The sequence below is a fragment of the Aspergillus brasiliensis genome (genome assembly GCF_001889945.1).
Source record: "Aspergillus brasiliensis CBS 101740 unplaced genomic scaffold ASPBRscaffold_3, whole genome shotgun sequence".
NCBI classification, from domain to species: domain Eukaryota; kingdom Fungi; phylum Ascomycota; class Eurotiomycetes; order Eurotiales; family Aspergillaceae; genus Aspergillus; species Aspergillus brasiliensis.
In genome coordinates, this window is record NW_027137444.1 from 1,521,145 (window position 1) to 1,535,554 (window position 14,410).

Sequence of the window (14,410 nt, forward strand, 5' to 3'; positions counted from 1 at the left end):
AATAGACAGTGGCGCTTGCGCAATCCTTTCTTTCAATTTTCCAGTCAAGTCGTGTGTTTTGCTGTCGCCCGACATATGGAGCATCCATGATCTCATAGGCTGCCTTGATTTCTTCTCCATTATTTCTCTTTTCTGCGTGATACCCAGCATTTTGTTTGCTACTTCATAAACTTTGTATATTTTCTACTCAAGGTGGATATATCTACTTTTCTTCTTGGGCTCTTACCTAGCCTTCAACAACCAGCACCATGGCGACCCCATCGTCGAAACCGAACCCTGGAGCGACTCCGACACATCTAACCTCGTCGCCTCGTCCGTCTGGTGCCCATATGGCCCGTCCGATCTCGCACAAATCGCCGTCAACGAGAACACCCTCAGCTTCCGGTCATGGACACATCCAGCCCCCCGCTTCGACGCACCAATACTCTACCCCTCTCGCTGCGACTACCGGAGCCGAGGATCCTGTCACTTTCAGCTCTCCGTCCGCTCTCCTCGCGCTTGGTGGATACAGTGGGATCAGTCCGTCCCCCGCGGGGCACGATGGTCTTGTCGGCGCAGGCATGAATGAGAATGAAATCCATGCATTCCGCATGCCGGGACTGAAGCTCGGGGGAGCTCGCGACAGCGACGAGGAGCGCAGAAGACATATCGACGATGTGGTTCAGCTCCTGCGAGCCCGAATTTCGGGGCGGGGCGTGTGCAGAGAGGGCATTGAGCGGCTGAGTGATCTTGAAGGATTCGAGTCAATCTGGCAGGAGGATAGTCTCAGCATTGCGGGGAATTTTGTCGACCTGGAAATCGATTTTCATCGGGGATATGATGTGGTGAAGGGTGTTAGTTTGAAGTATGCGACGCCTGATGCGCAGGATGGGGAGCAGCGTGAGGAGGCTACGGCGGTGCTCAAGCGCGATCTGATACAGTCGCCGGAGGAAGGAGACCGGGGTGCTTGGAAGTCGCTACGTGGGTTCCATGAGAATCTACAGTGGCTTGCCAAACATGATCGGCTTAGTCAGGAGGTTAATTGTTTCGAGGCTATCGAGGGTCTTTACGAGAGCTTGAAGCGCGTGTGGGAAGCTGAGTGGAATCATCGCAAGTTCGCGGGGGTGTACGATCATCTTTGCAGTGGCTGGGTTGGCCAACCGTGTATGCACAAGGGGAGTCGCATTGGTCTGAGCTTGGATTACTGGGTGCAGCAAGCACGGGTTCTGGATGCGAAGGAGAAACAGAAGGCATCTTCTGATGCGATGGTAGTCGATGCGCCAAATGGACAGCCGCCGGATGACGAGTCCAGCAGCTTGGAAGGGAAATGGAGTATCGTGGTGGAGTGCGAAGAGGGCTACCCGTCTCTCCGTGTGTCAAAAGACTGGGTTGGGTCCGAGGTGTTAACGGGGGTCAATAACAACGACAATGGACCTTCGTCAAGTGAGGCGCATGGGTCTGAAGCTGCAGTTGTCAACTGGGCTGATCCGCCGGCGACGTTGACCAACAACCAAGGTCACCCTGACGCTATGGCACTTGACTCGAACATGCTGGGTTCTTCTGCTCCGAATCGTCGGTTTGTGGCGAGGTTGGAACCGGCCTTGGATCTACCTATTCTGGCAGCATCTGATATCTACCGGCACCTTGGAATGCAGCTACCGCAGGAGTTCAAGATGGTCACCTACGATGGACTCTTGGCCCCGGGCTGGTCGCCTTTATCGGCCGCAGGAGCTATGGGATTGGGGCCGGAGGAGGCCTCTCAGCTAGAACGGAGAAGACGCAGAATGTCTGTGCAATCGGTGGACAGTACCGGCAAGCCGTGTACGAAGCATCACAGCTATACCTTCCAGCCGTTTGAGTCTGTTGCCGGCCGAACAATGAGAGATATCCCATTTGCACATCCCAGGCAACTCGCAGATATTCTTCCGGTATGAGTTCAGGTCTCGGATTGTGTGTCGACATTACTAAAATTATCTCTAGATCCTTCGCCAGTATGCTTTTCTCGCCAACCTGATCCGCAGCGTTTTCAGCTCTTCTTACAAGCCTGATGAGGACAAAACTGCCACGCCCGCAGATTCTACGAGTCTCCCGTTTAGTCCACCCAGGTTTACCGATGGGAAATCAAAGAAAGATGTCATCATCCTGAGCAATGCCGATCCGAATGAGAAGAAGCTCGATGCATTGCTGGGAAGCTTCGAGAAATTAGCAACTTCGCCGGGTGCTAAGGGTAGAGGCCCTGTGGGGGTCGGAAACGAAAACTCTGGTCCCAATTCTACTGTCGATGGCGATGTCAAGGTAGACGTAACGTTGCGGACGCAATTAGGACAAGCACCGGTGATTATGCTACTTTTCGCAGTGGATCATCCAGACGAAGCGTCGGAACCCGCCAACGTGGAGGCGGCATTGACGAAGGTATCCATTAGTCTGGAAGTTGGGCTGAACGGCCGGATCTCCGTTGTGGACATGACGGGTCTGCTAGATGACAATAACACTACCACCACAGACAGCATGGAGGACAGCCCAGAGAGGAAAGCTCTTGAGTTGCAAAGCAAAATCGCAAATGTGTTGGAATTGTCACAGGACATTGGGATCTTGGTGGAATGGATTCTACGATGGGCGCGGCAGCGGAAGGGCCGCTGAAAGTTGCCGCGGATTCCGAGATAGTGAGGGGGCAGAGATACACATCTTCCGCAATGTCGAATGTGGAGAGCGATCTCGTTCCATCGGATTAAGCGGTGACGCAAGCTGGGATACCCTCGACCAGGAGACGCACTAATTCAGACGTGGGGACTTGCCGAAGATTCGACCGATGTTCTGGAAGCAGACTCGGCCCATTTTTCTTGGATCAGGGTCTGTGCAGTATCTGCATGGGATGGGAGAGGCTGTCATACAACAGTTGATCGCAAATCAGCGAACCCGACTTGTAACACCCGATTTTAGAGCCATCCGATATGGACTGCCGCATGTGAAAAGAATCTAAGCTTAATGGGATGCAGTCCCTATACTCCCTACAACTACGGGGGGAGGCCATGTGATTGACCATGGTGACTGTGGGTGTGGAGCTAAATCCGAGGGAATTTGACTAGGAGTGGGTAGATAGTCAAACAAACAATACCAACAACCAGCGCACCTAAGAATAGTAGCAAAATAGAAGGATAATGAAATGTATGCCAGACCAAATAGCAATGAGGAAAAAAGGCAACCTGACAGTCAGAAGTTCCAGAGCGAGTTGTACGTGGGTATCCCATCGGCCCATCTGCAGGGGCAAACACAAAAAAGAGGACCCTCGGGATCTAGACCAGCCTTGATGACAACTGTCCTAGCATTCAGTTTTAACCAGCAATAATGTGGACTTGTATACCACACCCCTCTATATTATAAGAATCCACAATTATAGCAGGTTTATACCCAGTAGTCCTGATAATCATTATCGGCAAGTGCCCAACAATAGAGGCGGTATAGACTACAGAAGTGAAATAACTACTAGATCCAACCGATCCTCTGAAACCGATCAACTGAGTCACAAGCCAATTCGAGCCCACCGCCACATTCAAGCCAAGTAATTGAAGAAAAAAAAAAGTATGAGGGATTAAAATTAAAGCTCGACCGCCCAACAACATGCAAGGAGTAATTTTTGGCTACATGCATTCCCCATGTACTCTGTATTCATGCGGAAATAAATCCCTACTTTGATTTATGAATAATGGTAAGGAGTGAAGCTGAAAATTATTCAATTGAAAGAAACATGCAAGAAACAAACAAATCGAAAATTCGGTTGTTGTCTTAATCTCAAGTATGCAATGCACATTGCATCCCGTGTCTTTCTTCCCCTGAAAATTCAAGAACATCATCAAAAGTGAAGCTTGGACGTGATTCCTAACTAGTTGACTATAGAATTTTAGGACTATATGCACTAGCAAGTAAAAATTCTATTTTCGCGGCCCTTTGATCAACTGCGCGAATTACTCTCCCTGACTGGCTAAAACTGGATGCCTAACTATGGGGAAGTTGGGAAGTGTCAGGTATCTACCTAGTTACTCCGTAGCTTAGCTTAGCTTTCGGGGAACTTTTTACACTTTGTTGAGGTATTTTCATTGATTCATTCATTGATTCAATTCTAGATTTTGTTTCTTCTCTTTTTTACACCGTTAATGTTAAATTCTTATTACATGTATGTATGTGTGTATGTATGTATGTAAGTAGGTAGGTTTGTAAACTATGCTTGCCGTTCTTCGTTCCCGTTTCACAGTTGTCGGTTATATGGTTTAGTCCCCGGTTACTTTCAGTTTCAATTTCACAAACCTCCACTGGGCATGTAAGTAAGTACTTACTAAGGTTCCGGTATTGGAATCCTCAGCTACTGTAGATGCCTATTTACGTACCCCATATTCAGGCACTGCATGATACATACATACATACCTGCACCAAAGCACTCCGCGGAGCCGAGATCGCTGTGGCTGGTGCTGGTACTGGCCTTGTTACTCAGGGATTAACTAACTAATCGGAACCTCCGGGCTTGAATGGATGACTGATACTGCCTTGTTGGAGATCTTACATACTTCCATCACCTGCAACGAACTGAACTTAAGGTTTATATTCATGCAGATGAAGTCTCGAGACCTTAGAGACTAGGCATGTCGATTAGACCTGTCATTATTGAAGTGATATTGGATGTGTCGTGCAGATGGATTACTTCACTGTTTAGTTGATGGTGTAGTGATAGGATAGGTAGTAGGTAATGGTGTAAATATGTATGTATACGATTCTGGTAGTCGATAACTGAGTGATTTGTCTGAGAGATAGATGAATGGATGATCATCATTTACTTCGTATAGAGGAATGTGATGGTCTGCGAAAATGCTTCGGAGATGGAATTGGAGTATTGGTATTCGAACGTGTCGATTGATCGGCTTCAGTTTGTATATGGTTGGGTTTGTTCGGAACTTTGAAGTGAGCATGTGCATGTGCATTCAATTCATATGGACGAGGGATATGTTTCGGATGTTTGTGAAGATAATTGATGTTACTATCACTCTTGCGGCGGAAGTAATGGTCGGATGAGATACAATATGTCTAACATAGTACTACCCTACGTAGTAAAGATGTGAGGTGCATGGTGAAGGTCTATATAGACATTATCATGATCAGATATATAGTAGAGTCAATACTATCAAATAACATTCAGAGTAGAATCAACAGCTACAATTGCAGTTGTAAATCACATCCGATCCAAACGGACCTAATCGCTCTGGTCGGCCCGAAACCAGTCAGCGTCGTTTGTCATGACCACCCCCTTCGACCAATGAGATGGCCCCGATAAGCATCGCGAACTGGAAGGGCGTGATCTACAGACAGAACCATGTTCTGATTAGTTTTATCGTCCGTTTCATTGAGGGGTTAATTCGTAAATGGGGGGCTTTGAATGCTCTTTTCTGCTTGGCCGGTGAGGGATATATTGAATCTTCATATGCTGAGAGGCTTGCATCGTGGTCCGCCAGTCCACTGCTGTGACGCCCGAACCCATCCTTGGTCTGCTAGTTTTTCACCAGGTGCTGCAGCTGTTGGTCAGTCGGAGGGTGGTGAGTAAGTTGGTCCACTTGTACTCGGCGTTACCATCCGTGTATATGCGGTGGGATTTTTTTTCTATTTTGTTTTTCATTTTCATTTTTCAAGTCAAGGAGGGGGGGTTGGACTACTGTATCAGGATGAATGTGAAACTCGCATCACGATCAGATACGAGTCAAGGTTGAGTGGTGATGGTTGGTGGTCACTGGGTTTGTGTATTGTGTCGTCGGTTCGACGGCACTAGACCCATCTCGGCTAGTCTTTGAGCAGCGCCACAGTCATTGATGGCTCAGCCCTTCTATTCTCGTTCCGTTCTATTCTGGGCCCCCGGCACACAGCCCGGCTAGTAATTGGGAATATGTGATGGAAGAAGGATGACGCTTTTATGGCGCACAGTTTGGAAAACACTGAACCTGGTGTCTCCCAGGTGGATTCCAAGTTATCCTGCCCGGTTTTCTAGCAATGACATTTGATACCTCATGTTAGCATCACAGTGTGGAGGCCAGCCATGACGTCCACAGGGCTGATCGGAAACGCAGCCACTCCCTCCCTCGCGGATTCCTGAAACTCCCGACTTGGCCTCTCTGTCATTTGCTGCAGCACCCCTTCCACCCACCCCCAGCATACAAAGACTCGCGGAGAAAGGGAATAACCAAACCCACGATCGGACACTAACAGACGAATGGGTCACCGCAGAGCATGCGGATAGAAAATCCTGGGGTTGAACAGGGGTGCTTTAACACCGGAGTAACCTGTAACTAGCAGTCCAACTCTCTTTTCCCCTTTCCTCCTTCCCCCCATCCATTCATCCGCCGTTCATTTGACTTTTTCCCTCTGGAACCGTTTTTCCCTCCAGGCTCGGCTGGAGAGGCGGGTGCGCCGACGAGTAACACACCGCACTCACATGATATTAGTCACAAAACCTAATTATAACTCCAGTTAACATGGAAACAGTGGCCGGTCTCGGGGCTGGCGGGCGGCTCTCTTGCCATTCTCCCTTCAAGGAATGTTTTGCCACGCCCCACTCCCGGCAAATCAGCCAGTCGACTTGCGTTGCGAGGCAAGGCATCCGGACATGGCCTCTCTTGGGTTTACCCGCTTGTGTGTAACTGTATTTCATGGTGGTAAGCTGTCAGACTTTGTATGCACAATGTACAGCAACCCTGGACACTGATAGTAGTGGTTTGATGGGGGGGAAATGGGAACGGGATATTCCACCGGGCCGGTTGCTTGGATATGGGACAATAGTTCGATAGTGATGCTTTTCTTGAGGGTGCTGTGCGGAAAGGGCAAAGCGCCGACGCCAAAATTGTATTGTCCATGCGCGATTAAAAAGAAATGAAAGGCCGATAAAGAAAAAAATCAGTCGGCAGGCGCGCCATGATCCACCCACGCGACTCATGGCGGGGATTTGAGGGGCAGCCACTGATAAGGAGAATCCTCCCAATTTAGATAACCGCAGGTACACCAGACTGGAGTCGGAACAAGAATTTGCGTATCGAAAATTGTGTATTGGCACTTACACGGAAGATCGTGAGTCGTTTCCTATCAGGCGCCCCGGTAATATTCATCCGTGATATCTTGGTCACAATAGTCCATTCATTCATCTATTTACCCAGCCTTCGAGGTAGTCGGGCAAATGCACTGCTGCCATCCACTTCAATATCCCCCCCAAATTGCACATAGATAAGACGGGACAGATAGATACCGGTACCTCGATATGTTCTTTCCTATCATTGTTATCCTGAGATGCAGCCATCATGTCAGACCTACCAATAGGATCTCATGTCAATGCGATTAGGCGCAGGCAACGTTCGAGCTATTCGGGTCCTGCAGCTGATATGCATCGGAACCGACCACTGGTTGATAATACCTCTTAGCAACTAATTGCTGTCGCTATCTCTGGGTGACAGAAGGCCAGGGAAGGGAAAAGTGAGGGATCAGACAATATCATGATTACTTTTTTGTATTGGAGGGGGTGGGAGGACAAGGTCAGCAGACGTGATTTCTCGAGATGCGGTGTGCTTAAAGTTAGAGCTGTATAGAGAAGTACGAGATAGTGGCTTTATTTTCTTATTCCTTATTTTTTTTTTATTATTATCGCGTCCTGATAGCAAGTGCACGGTGGGAACTCAAACAGGAGTGGACGCTTTCTGAATTCAGATCACCGTCGCGTGGGGTGGGAAGATTATCTGGGGAAGGGGAAGCAGCCGCTTTCCGGGTTCGAATGAGATTGCTGTGATTAATACTCTCAGTCATGGATGAATCCCAATGGAGGAAGGAGGATGCTGCCTATCAAAGTTCAGATAGTCTGGATGACCACTGGCTTTCTAGGAAATTATCCGACTGCAGGAGTGGCCTACCACGGAAGTTGCCCTCGCAGACCAAAGAAGAAAAGAAAGACGGGGGAACTCTTTCCAGTTGTTGCATCCATTTTACCCGTTTGGGTAATATTGTTTCTTTCTGAGCCGGATAGGCATATCGTGGACAAGTGTCTCCATTACATGACATTGACATCCCAACTTCTCACGCCTAATGCAATTATCCTGCCACTTCACCGTTAGTGATAAATCAATTTACTAGCATAGTCATGCGTGAATTTTAGCAGTGCGGACATAACCCACGCTGGGAAAAAGACCGGCGTACGTAGACTTGATATCGCAAAAGCCAGTGTTGGTCTAGTCCTTACAATGGACGGGCGATTGGAAATGGTGGCGTAACGAACCCTGGTCTACCCTGCAGTCATGCCGCATTCATTTGGTGTCAGTGAATCTGCCTTGGGGTACAGGGCAAAGTTACATTTCACTCTTCAAGCTGAGCAACAACAGAAAGTTGATTCATAGAATTGATCACCACATGAACTCGTGTGAGGGCAGCAAATGTGACATGAAGGATCGCCAGAAACACAACTCCCTCGCATATTGAATGCGATCGGTGTATCCGGCGAAACGGACGCGGTGGGAAAGAAAAGTGTAATACGAAAGCGGATGGCCCAGCAACCGAAACGCAGCCCGAAGCGTGACGGTAATTTTCAAGAGTTATTTTTGTGAATTTCCAGATCCATTTTTGTCTGGGACTTTTTTTTGCCCCCCTCCCCAGCAAAAGCCCGCCTTCCTGATTCTCTTAAATTTAAAGGATATCCCTCCCCACCCACTGAACCGCTGACTTACATCTCCATTCCTCCTCCTCACTCCGCCATCTTTTATACCACGCTTCTCTCTCTTATATCTCTGGGTCCTTCCTCTCTCTCGCTATCACTTGCTCTTGACCAATCTTTTTGATTGTCTCGCGTTTATCGTCATTGGACTTGATTACAATAATCAAAGTCGAAGTCTTTGAACAAGCTTTGCGTTAGCAAGCTCAATAACCACAAAAAAGAATCTATCTTAATTCTACATCACACACACTTCACAATGGTATGTCCTTTCCAATCCCTTTTCCAATGTGTTTCTCAGGTTTCTGTTGTTCTGTGCGCCTGCCAAGTATTCGCTTGAGAACTGCTCGCTGACTCATAATTTTCGCCACAGTCTTCTGGTGAAGCAACCGTCATCTCCAACACGGAGAATGTGCGTTCATCTTCTCGTTAATACCTTGCATAATCTTTCTTCAGCCGCTTTGCGGTTCTGAGGAAAATGCCATACTGACTGGCTGGAAACAGCTCATGAAGTACATGTCCCTCGACCAGCGAGGTACCGTCCAGGCTGAGTACGTCTGGATTGATGCTGTCGGTGGATGCCGTAGCAAGACCAAGGTAAGCGCTCTTCTTTATGCACTTTGACTTGCTTTATTCACTGCACGCATGTGTGGAGCTGAGCGTGTCCTGGATTGAGACGAGGGGAGCCTGTCGTTATCTTCGCTCCCTCGAAGACCGATAAGCCCTGCGCACGGTGACTCAATCCTGCACGCGCCTGCACCCACCCGTTGCACGTGACATAGCGCGACTCGGGGCTAACCCATCTTTATCCTTTAGACTCTCTCCAAGCCTGTCACATCGGTCGATGAGCTCCCCGAATGGAACTTCGACGGTTCATCAACGGGTCAGGCCCCTGGTGACAACTCCGATGTCTACCTGCGCCCCGTCGCTATCTTCCCCGATCCCTTCCGCCGCGGTGACAACATCCTCGTCCTCTGTGAGACCTGGGACTCCGATGGAACCCCCAACAAGTACAACCACCGCCACGAGGCCAACCGTCTGATGGAAATCCACGCCAAGGAAGAATGGTGGTTCGGTTTGGAGCAAGAATACACCCTCCTCGGCACTGATGGCTGGCCTTACGGATGGCCCAAGGGTGGTTTCCCCGGTGCCCAGGGTCCCTACTACTGTGGTGTTGGTACCGGCAAGGTCTACTGCCGTGATATCGTCGAGGCTCACTACCGTGCTTGCTTGTACGCCGGTATCAAGATCTCCGGTATCAACGCTGAGGTCATGCCTTCCCAGTGGGAGTACCAGGTCGGCCCTTGCGACGGTATCGAGAGTGAGTTGAACCCGTGCCAGTCGATGTTTCAAGCGTATAAATACTAACTATCTTTGCAGTGGGTGATCACCTCTGGATGTCCCGTTTCCTCCTCCACCGTGTCGCTGAAGAGTTCGGTGTCAAGATCTCCTTCGACCCCAAGCCCATCAAGGGTGACTGGAACGGAGCCGGTCTCCACACCAACGTCTCTTCAGCTTCGATGCGTGCTGAGGGTGGTATGAAGGTCATTGAGGCCGCCATGAAGAAGCTCGAGGCCCGCCATGTTGAGCACATTGCCGTCTATGGTGAGGGTAACGAGGAGCGTCTCACTGGCCGTCACGAGACCGGCAACATCGACAAGTTCAGCTATGGTGTTGCCGACCGTGGTGGCTCCATCCGTATTCCCCGCCAGGTTGCCAAGGATGGTAAGGGTTACTTCGAGGACCGTCGTCCCGCCAGTAACGCCTGCCCCTACCAGATCACCGGTATCATTGTTGAGACTGTAAGTTCCTTCGGGTTGTCACATGGATCATGCAGATGGCTGACTGTTTTCTAGCTCATGGGTGGCAACTAAATGCGTTACATACCGTTTGAAAATGTGAATACAACTTCATATTAGCGCTCGTATACCCTCCGGCGTCGACAGGGGAGGTGGACAATAGCGCAGCCTGGCACTCTCGGGAGCAAACATAGAATTTCTTTTTTCTTTCTTCAGCTGGTAGTTCGGGATCTCTTCCTTTACTCCCCGCCAGAGCTCGCCTTGCGTTCCTTACCCTCTGCTGGTTTTGCATTTCGTTTTCTTTCATTACTTGGGTTATGTGTTACGTTAAGCATAGAGGACTTCGGAGGACCGACAGTCACTTGAAAATACACTGGTGGAACTTGCCTCAGGCATGCACCGGAAGGATCAGAGATTAGATTAATGGCCGACTTGCCACAGTAACATAGTGTGTCAATACAATCATTGCCCGACGGGCTGGACATGAAACTTCTCCATCTAAACATATAGACCGCTCGCGATAATGCCGTTGGTAATCTAACAGAACATAACTTTTTGACTCGGATTAAGTACGTATAGTGATCGTAATCGGGTATATAGATAGATATAGACCACTCTCCTTGAAAGAGAGATGGATACCCCAGACTGACCCCACCTCCCCATGCATGCATACCCCATCCCCAATTCTTCAACGTGACTTCTTCCAGAACTTAAACATCCCCTGCCCCAACCCATCTAACCCCCTCTGTCTCGCCTCTCTCCTCGCCGCCCCATCCACAATCTTATCCTGATCACCTTCACGACTCTTCTTCCCATCAATCACCCTCACGAGAACCTGCATCAACACCGCCGCCACAATACTCGCACACAAAATCCCCACCATGACCAGGTTACTCTTCCGATACTTGGCCCTCCCCGGCGCCTCGTAATCGCTCTTCCACCCGGAATACAGCGCATACGTCGTCAATATACTCCCCAGATTGCCCCACCCGGAGACAACGGCTGATGCAGTGGCTACCCCCACCTCGCCGTGGCGGCCTTGAAACACTTCCGCCGTCCAGGTCATGGTGATGGGCACGGTGGGGCCGAGGCCGAAGCCCACGATTAGAAGGCCTCCGTAGCGCGGCCAGGAGTTGGTGTCTGTGCCCGCGTAGGTGGTGAGGAGGAGGCCTAGGATCTGGAGGAGGACGGGGATGGAGAAGAAGAGGGCGCGGTGTCGATGGAAGCGGTCTGAGAAGGGGGTTACTAGGACGATGGCGATGAGGTCCATCTGTTTTTCTTGAGATTAGTAGGGGTGGTTTTTGGGTTGGGGTGATAAGGGTGGAATAGGGGGAATGGAACGTACGATCCAGATCGGAGCAGAGAGAAGACTCAGGTCAATTCCGCTTAGGGAAGGGTTAATCGCTTCGATGATCACCGTGGCGTAGCTTTGTACGCCGATACCCACGCCCACGACGCCGAAGTACATGATCAGGAGGGGCCAGAGGCGCCAGTCCATGAATACACGCAGGAGGTCCATCCAGGTCCATTGGGCGCGGTGGTACACGCGCTTGAGATCGTGGTAGTGGATTTCGGCGTCTCGGCCCGTTAGGGCTTGGGGGCTGCGAGGGAACCACCAGAGGTATTTGCGGCGGGGAGGCTCAACGCCTGGCGCGAGTGGTCGGTCCGGTAGCCACCAGAGGAGAACTATGCCTACGGCGATGGTGATCACGCCGTAGACGAGGAACATCCATTGGAAGCCCACGTAGCCGCGCTCGCCGTCCATTTCTTGGAACCCGGCTGATACGAGACCGACGACCGCGGCGGAGACTTGCGCTGCGGTGTAGTATTGGCCGATGCGCTTGCCAGTTCGGGTTGGGGGGTAGAACAGCGTTAGGTAGTAGGTCATGCCGGGCCACATGCCTGCGATAACGATGCCTAGAAGGAGACGGAGAAGGCTGGAGGGTTGTTAGTGTGTTGCGCAGTGGTTGGTGGAGGGGGTGAGAAAACGAACTATAGACTCCATGCGGCTTTCATGGCGGTCATACAGGTCCCGATCACACCGACACTAATGACGATGCGACTCATCCATACGTGCGGGCTCAGTCGGGTCATTATAAGGTTGGACGGAAGGTCGAACACGACGTAGCACACGTAAAACAGGGCCAAACCCGTGGAGATTTGGTGCGGAGTGCAGTTGAGGACGGAGCCCAGATCGTGACCGGCGTCGGTATTCATGGTTTGCGCAAGACTGACATTGGAGCGCACTGCTGCGCAAAGGAAGTAGAGGACCCAGAATGCGGGGATGATACGATAGTCCAATTTTCTAGTTCAAGGTCAGCTGTGTTTCGACATCTGGGAAAGAGATCAGACAGACTTATAAATGCGCTCGATTTCCGCAACGTCGGGCTCGTTGCTCGGTTCCACGTCGCCGTCATGACTGCTCAATGATCGCTCTTGGATATCCTCTGCGCCCAGGTCCTTTCCCGGCTCATGGGCCTGGGATTGCGCTTCCATCAAGGACATGATGGAGTTTTACTATGGATTTCTGCGAGAGACAAAAGAAAAAAAGTCAATAACATTCAAGGTTTGGGAAACACTGTCGATGCCACGGCTTGGTACTTACAGGGGCGAGCGAGACGGTATTTCACCGGAAGCGAGAAGTAATGGCGGAGGAGACGGAGGGTATAAAGTGGCTGATAAGGATTGCTCAAGCAATGCAGCTGCGCACCCCGCACTGACAGGACTTCGTGGCCAGTGCTGTCACGATGGGAGGAATCGGAAGTAGACGATCAAGATGGTAGTGATCAGCCCTAGAGGAGATTACATGCCTGGTTAGTTGGGTGGATGCTGCCAGTATTGACTCAAGCGTTGAGTAGGAAAAAAAGAAAAAAAGCGGGGAGAGCTCTGAGCATGTGCGCGGATCGGAGACTCGAAGGTATCTAGAATTCTAGATTGCTTGGATGTCAAGAGGACATACCTGAACCAAGATCGCCATTATGTGATGCTGGAAAGGCAGAAATGAAAAGATCTGAGGTCAATCGCTGCTCACGCAAAAGATTGAGGGGAAGAAGCGATGAAAACGCAAGGGACAGGGCGTTTGTACTTTGCTGGACTCTGCGCTGAGGCAATTGCCAAGCGATTGATAAAAAGGCACCGCCGACACAAAGCGGAGACGCGAGAGACCTTGACGCGGACCAACGATGGCCCGAAAAAGGTCGATCTTCACGAGAAGAGCGACGGTTTCGGCGGATAAACGATGGCCATGGAACGGATCCAAAGGGATCCAGACAAGCACAAAGGAGGATTTGCCAGCCGACGGTCGGACGAATCCACTTTCACGGTTGATGCGCTCAACAAGTTTTAGTGTACTAACCAACAATCTCCATCAGTCCGCAATGAGTCACTATTCTTCCCCAGACTGAGAGATCAATTATTCCGTAACTACCAAGTACCAACTCAGTAAACTCAACGGTGTCGCTCAACACTAAAAATTAAAAGAAGCTTCAATCCGATGTCGGTGCTTTCCATTCGTCCGGCGAGAGACCTGCATTCTGCAGTGTCATCGAGGTTGCCGTTCGATCTGCAGCTTTCTGTTGCACCGGTCGGTGACTGAATCCATGGCCCGGTGAGCCAATCTTCTGGGCTTATCCAACAATTCTTCCCAGATCTCTTCCAAATGATAGGGAATCTAGACTGCTCTTCCACCTGTTCTGACGTCTGGACCACGGTGAGACCGAGCAGGATAGCCTGGCACCGATAGGCTCCACCCAGTCATGGGCAGCAGATGAACGGGACTGAAACGGAGAACCATAATCCGACGACACTCTAGAAGTCGCTGCTGCTCTGCACACTCGACTTCTATCCAGTCCTGTACCCTTTTGTAGCTGTGCATAGAACGGGGAGAGTTAGGAATGACTTGGCACTGTATCCC

The 14,410-nt window shown here is 50.3% G+C and overlaps 2 protein-coding genes across 2 annotated transcripts; one reads left to right on the top strand and one right to left on the bottom strand.

The window, feature by feature from the left end:
• Positions 1-248: 248 nt before the first annotated feature.
• ASPBRDRAFT_52692 (uncharacterized protein) lies at positions 249-10,572 on the top strand (the record flags this gene model as incomplete). The annotated part of the gene is made up of 7 exons (XM_067626936.1): positions 249-1,907; positions 1,960-2,595; positions 9,072-9,110; positions 9,203-9,295; positions 9,515-10,019; positions 10,079-10,500; positions 10,555-10,572. 7 exons carry the CDS (start codon positions 249-251, stop codon positions 10,570-10,572), a joined length of 3,372 nt encoding a protein of 1,123 aa, XP_067481896.1.
• Positions 10,573-10,869: 297 nt separating this feature from the next.
• On the bottom strand, positions 10,870-13,441 carry ASPBRDRAFT_456606 (putative MFS transporter). The gene is made up of 5 exons (XM_067625464.1): positions 13,103-13,441; positions 12,854-13,024; positions 12,491-12,802; positions 11,843-12,434; positions 10,870-11,767 (listed from the first exon to the last, which is right to left on the bottom strand). The coding sequence occupies exons 2-5, from the start codon at positions 13,000-13,002 to the stop codon at positions 11,186-11,188; spliced, it is 1,635 nt and encodes a 544-aa protein (XP_067481897.1). The 5' UTR covers positions 13,003-13,024; positions 13,103-13,441; the 3' UTR covers positions 10,870-11,185.
• Positions 13,442-14,410: the final 969 nt, after the last annotated feature.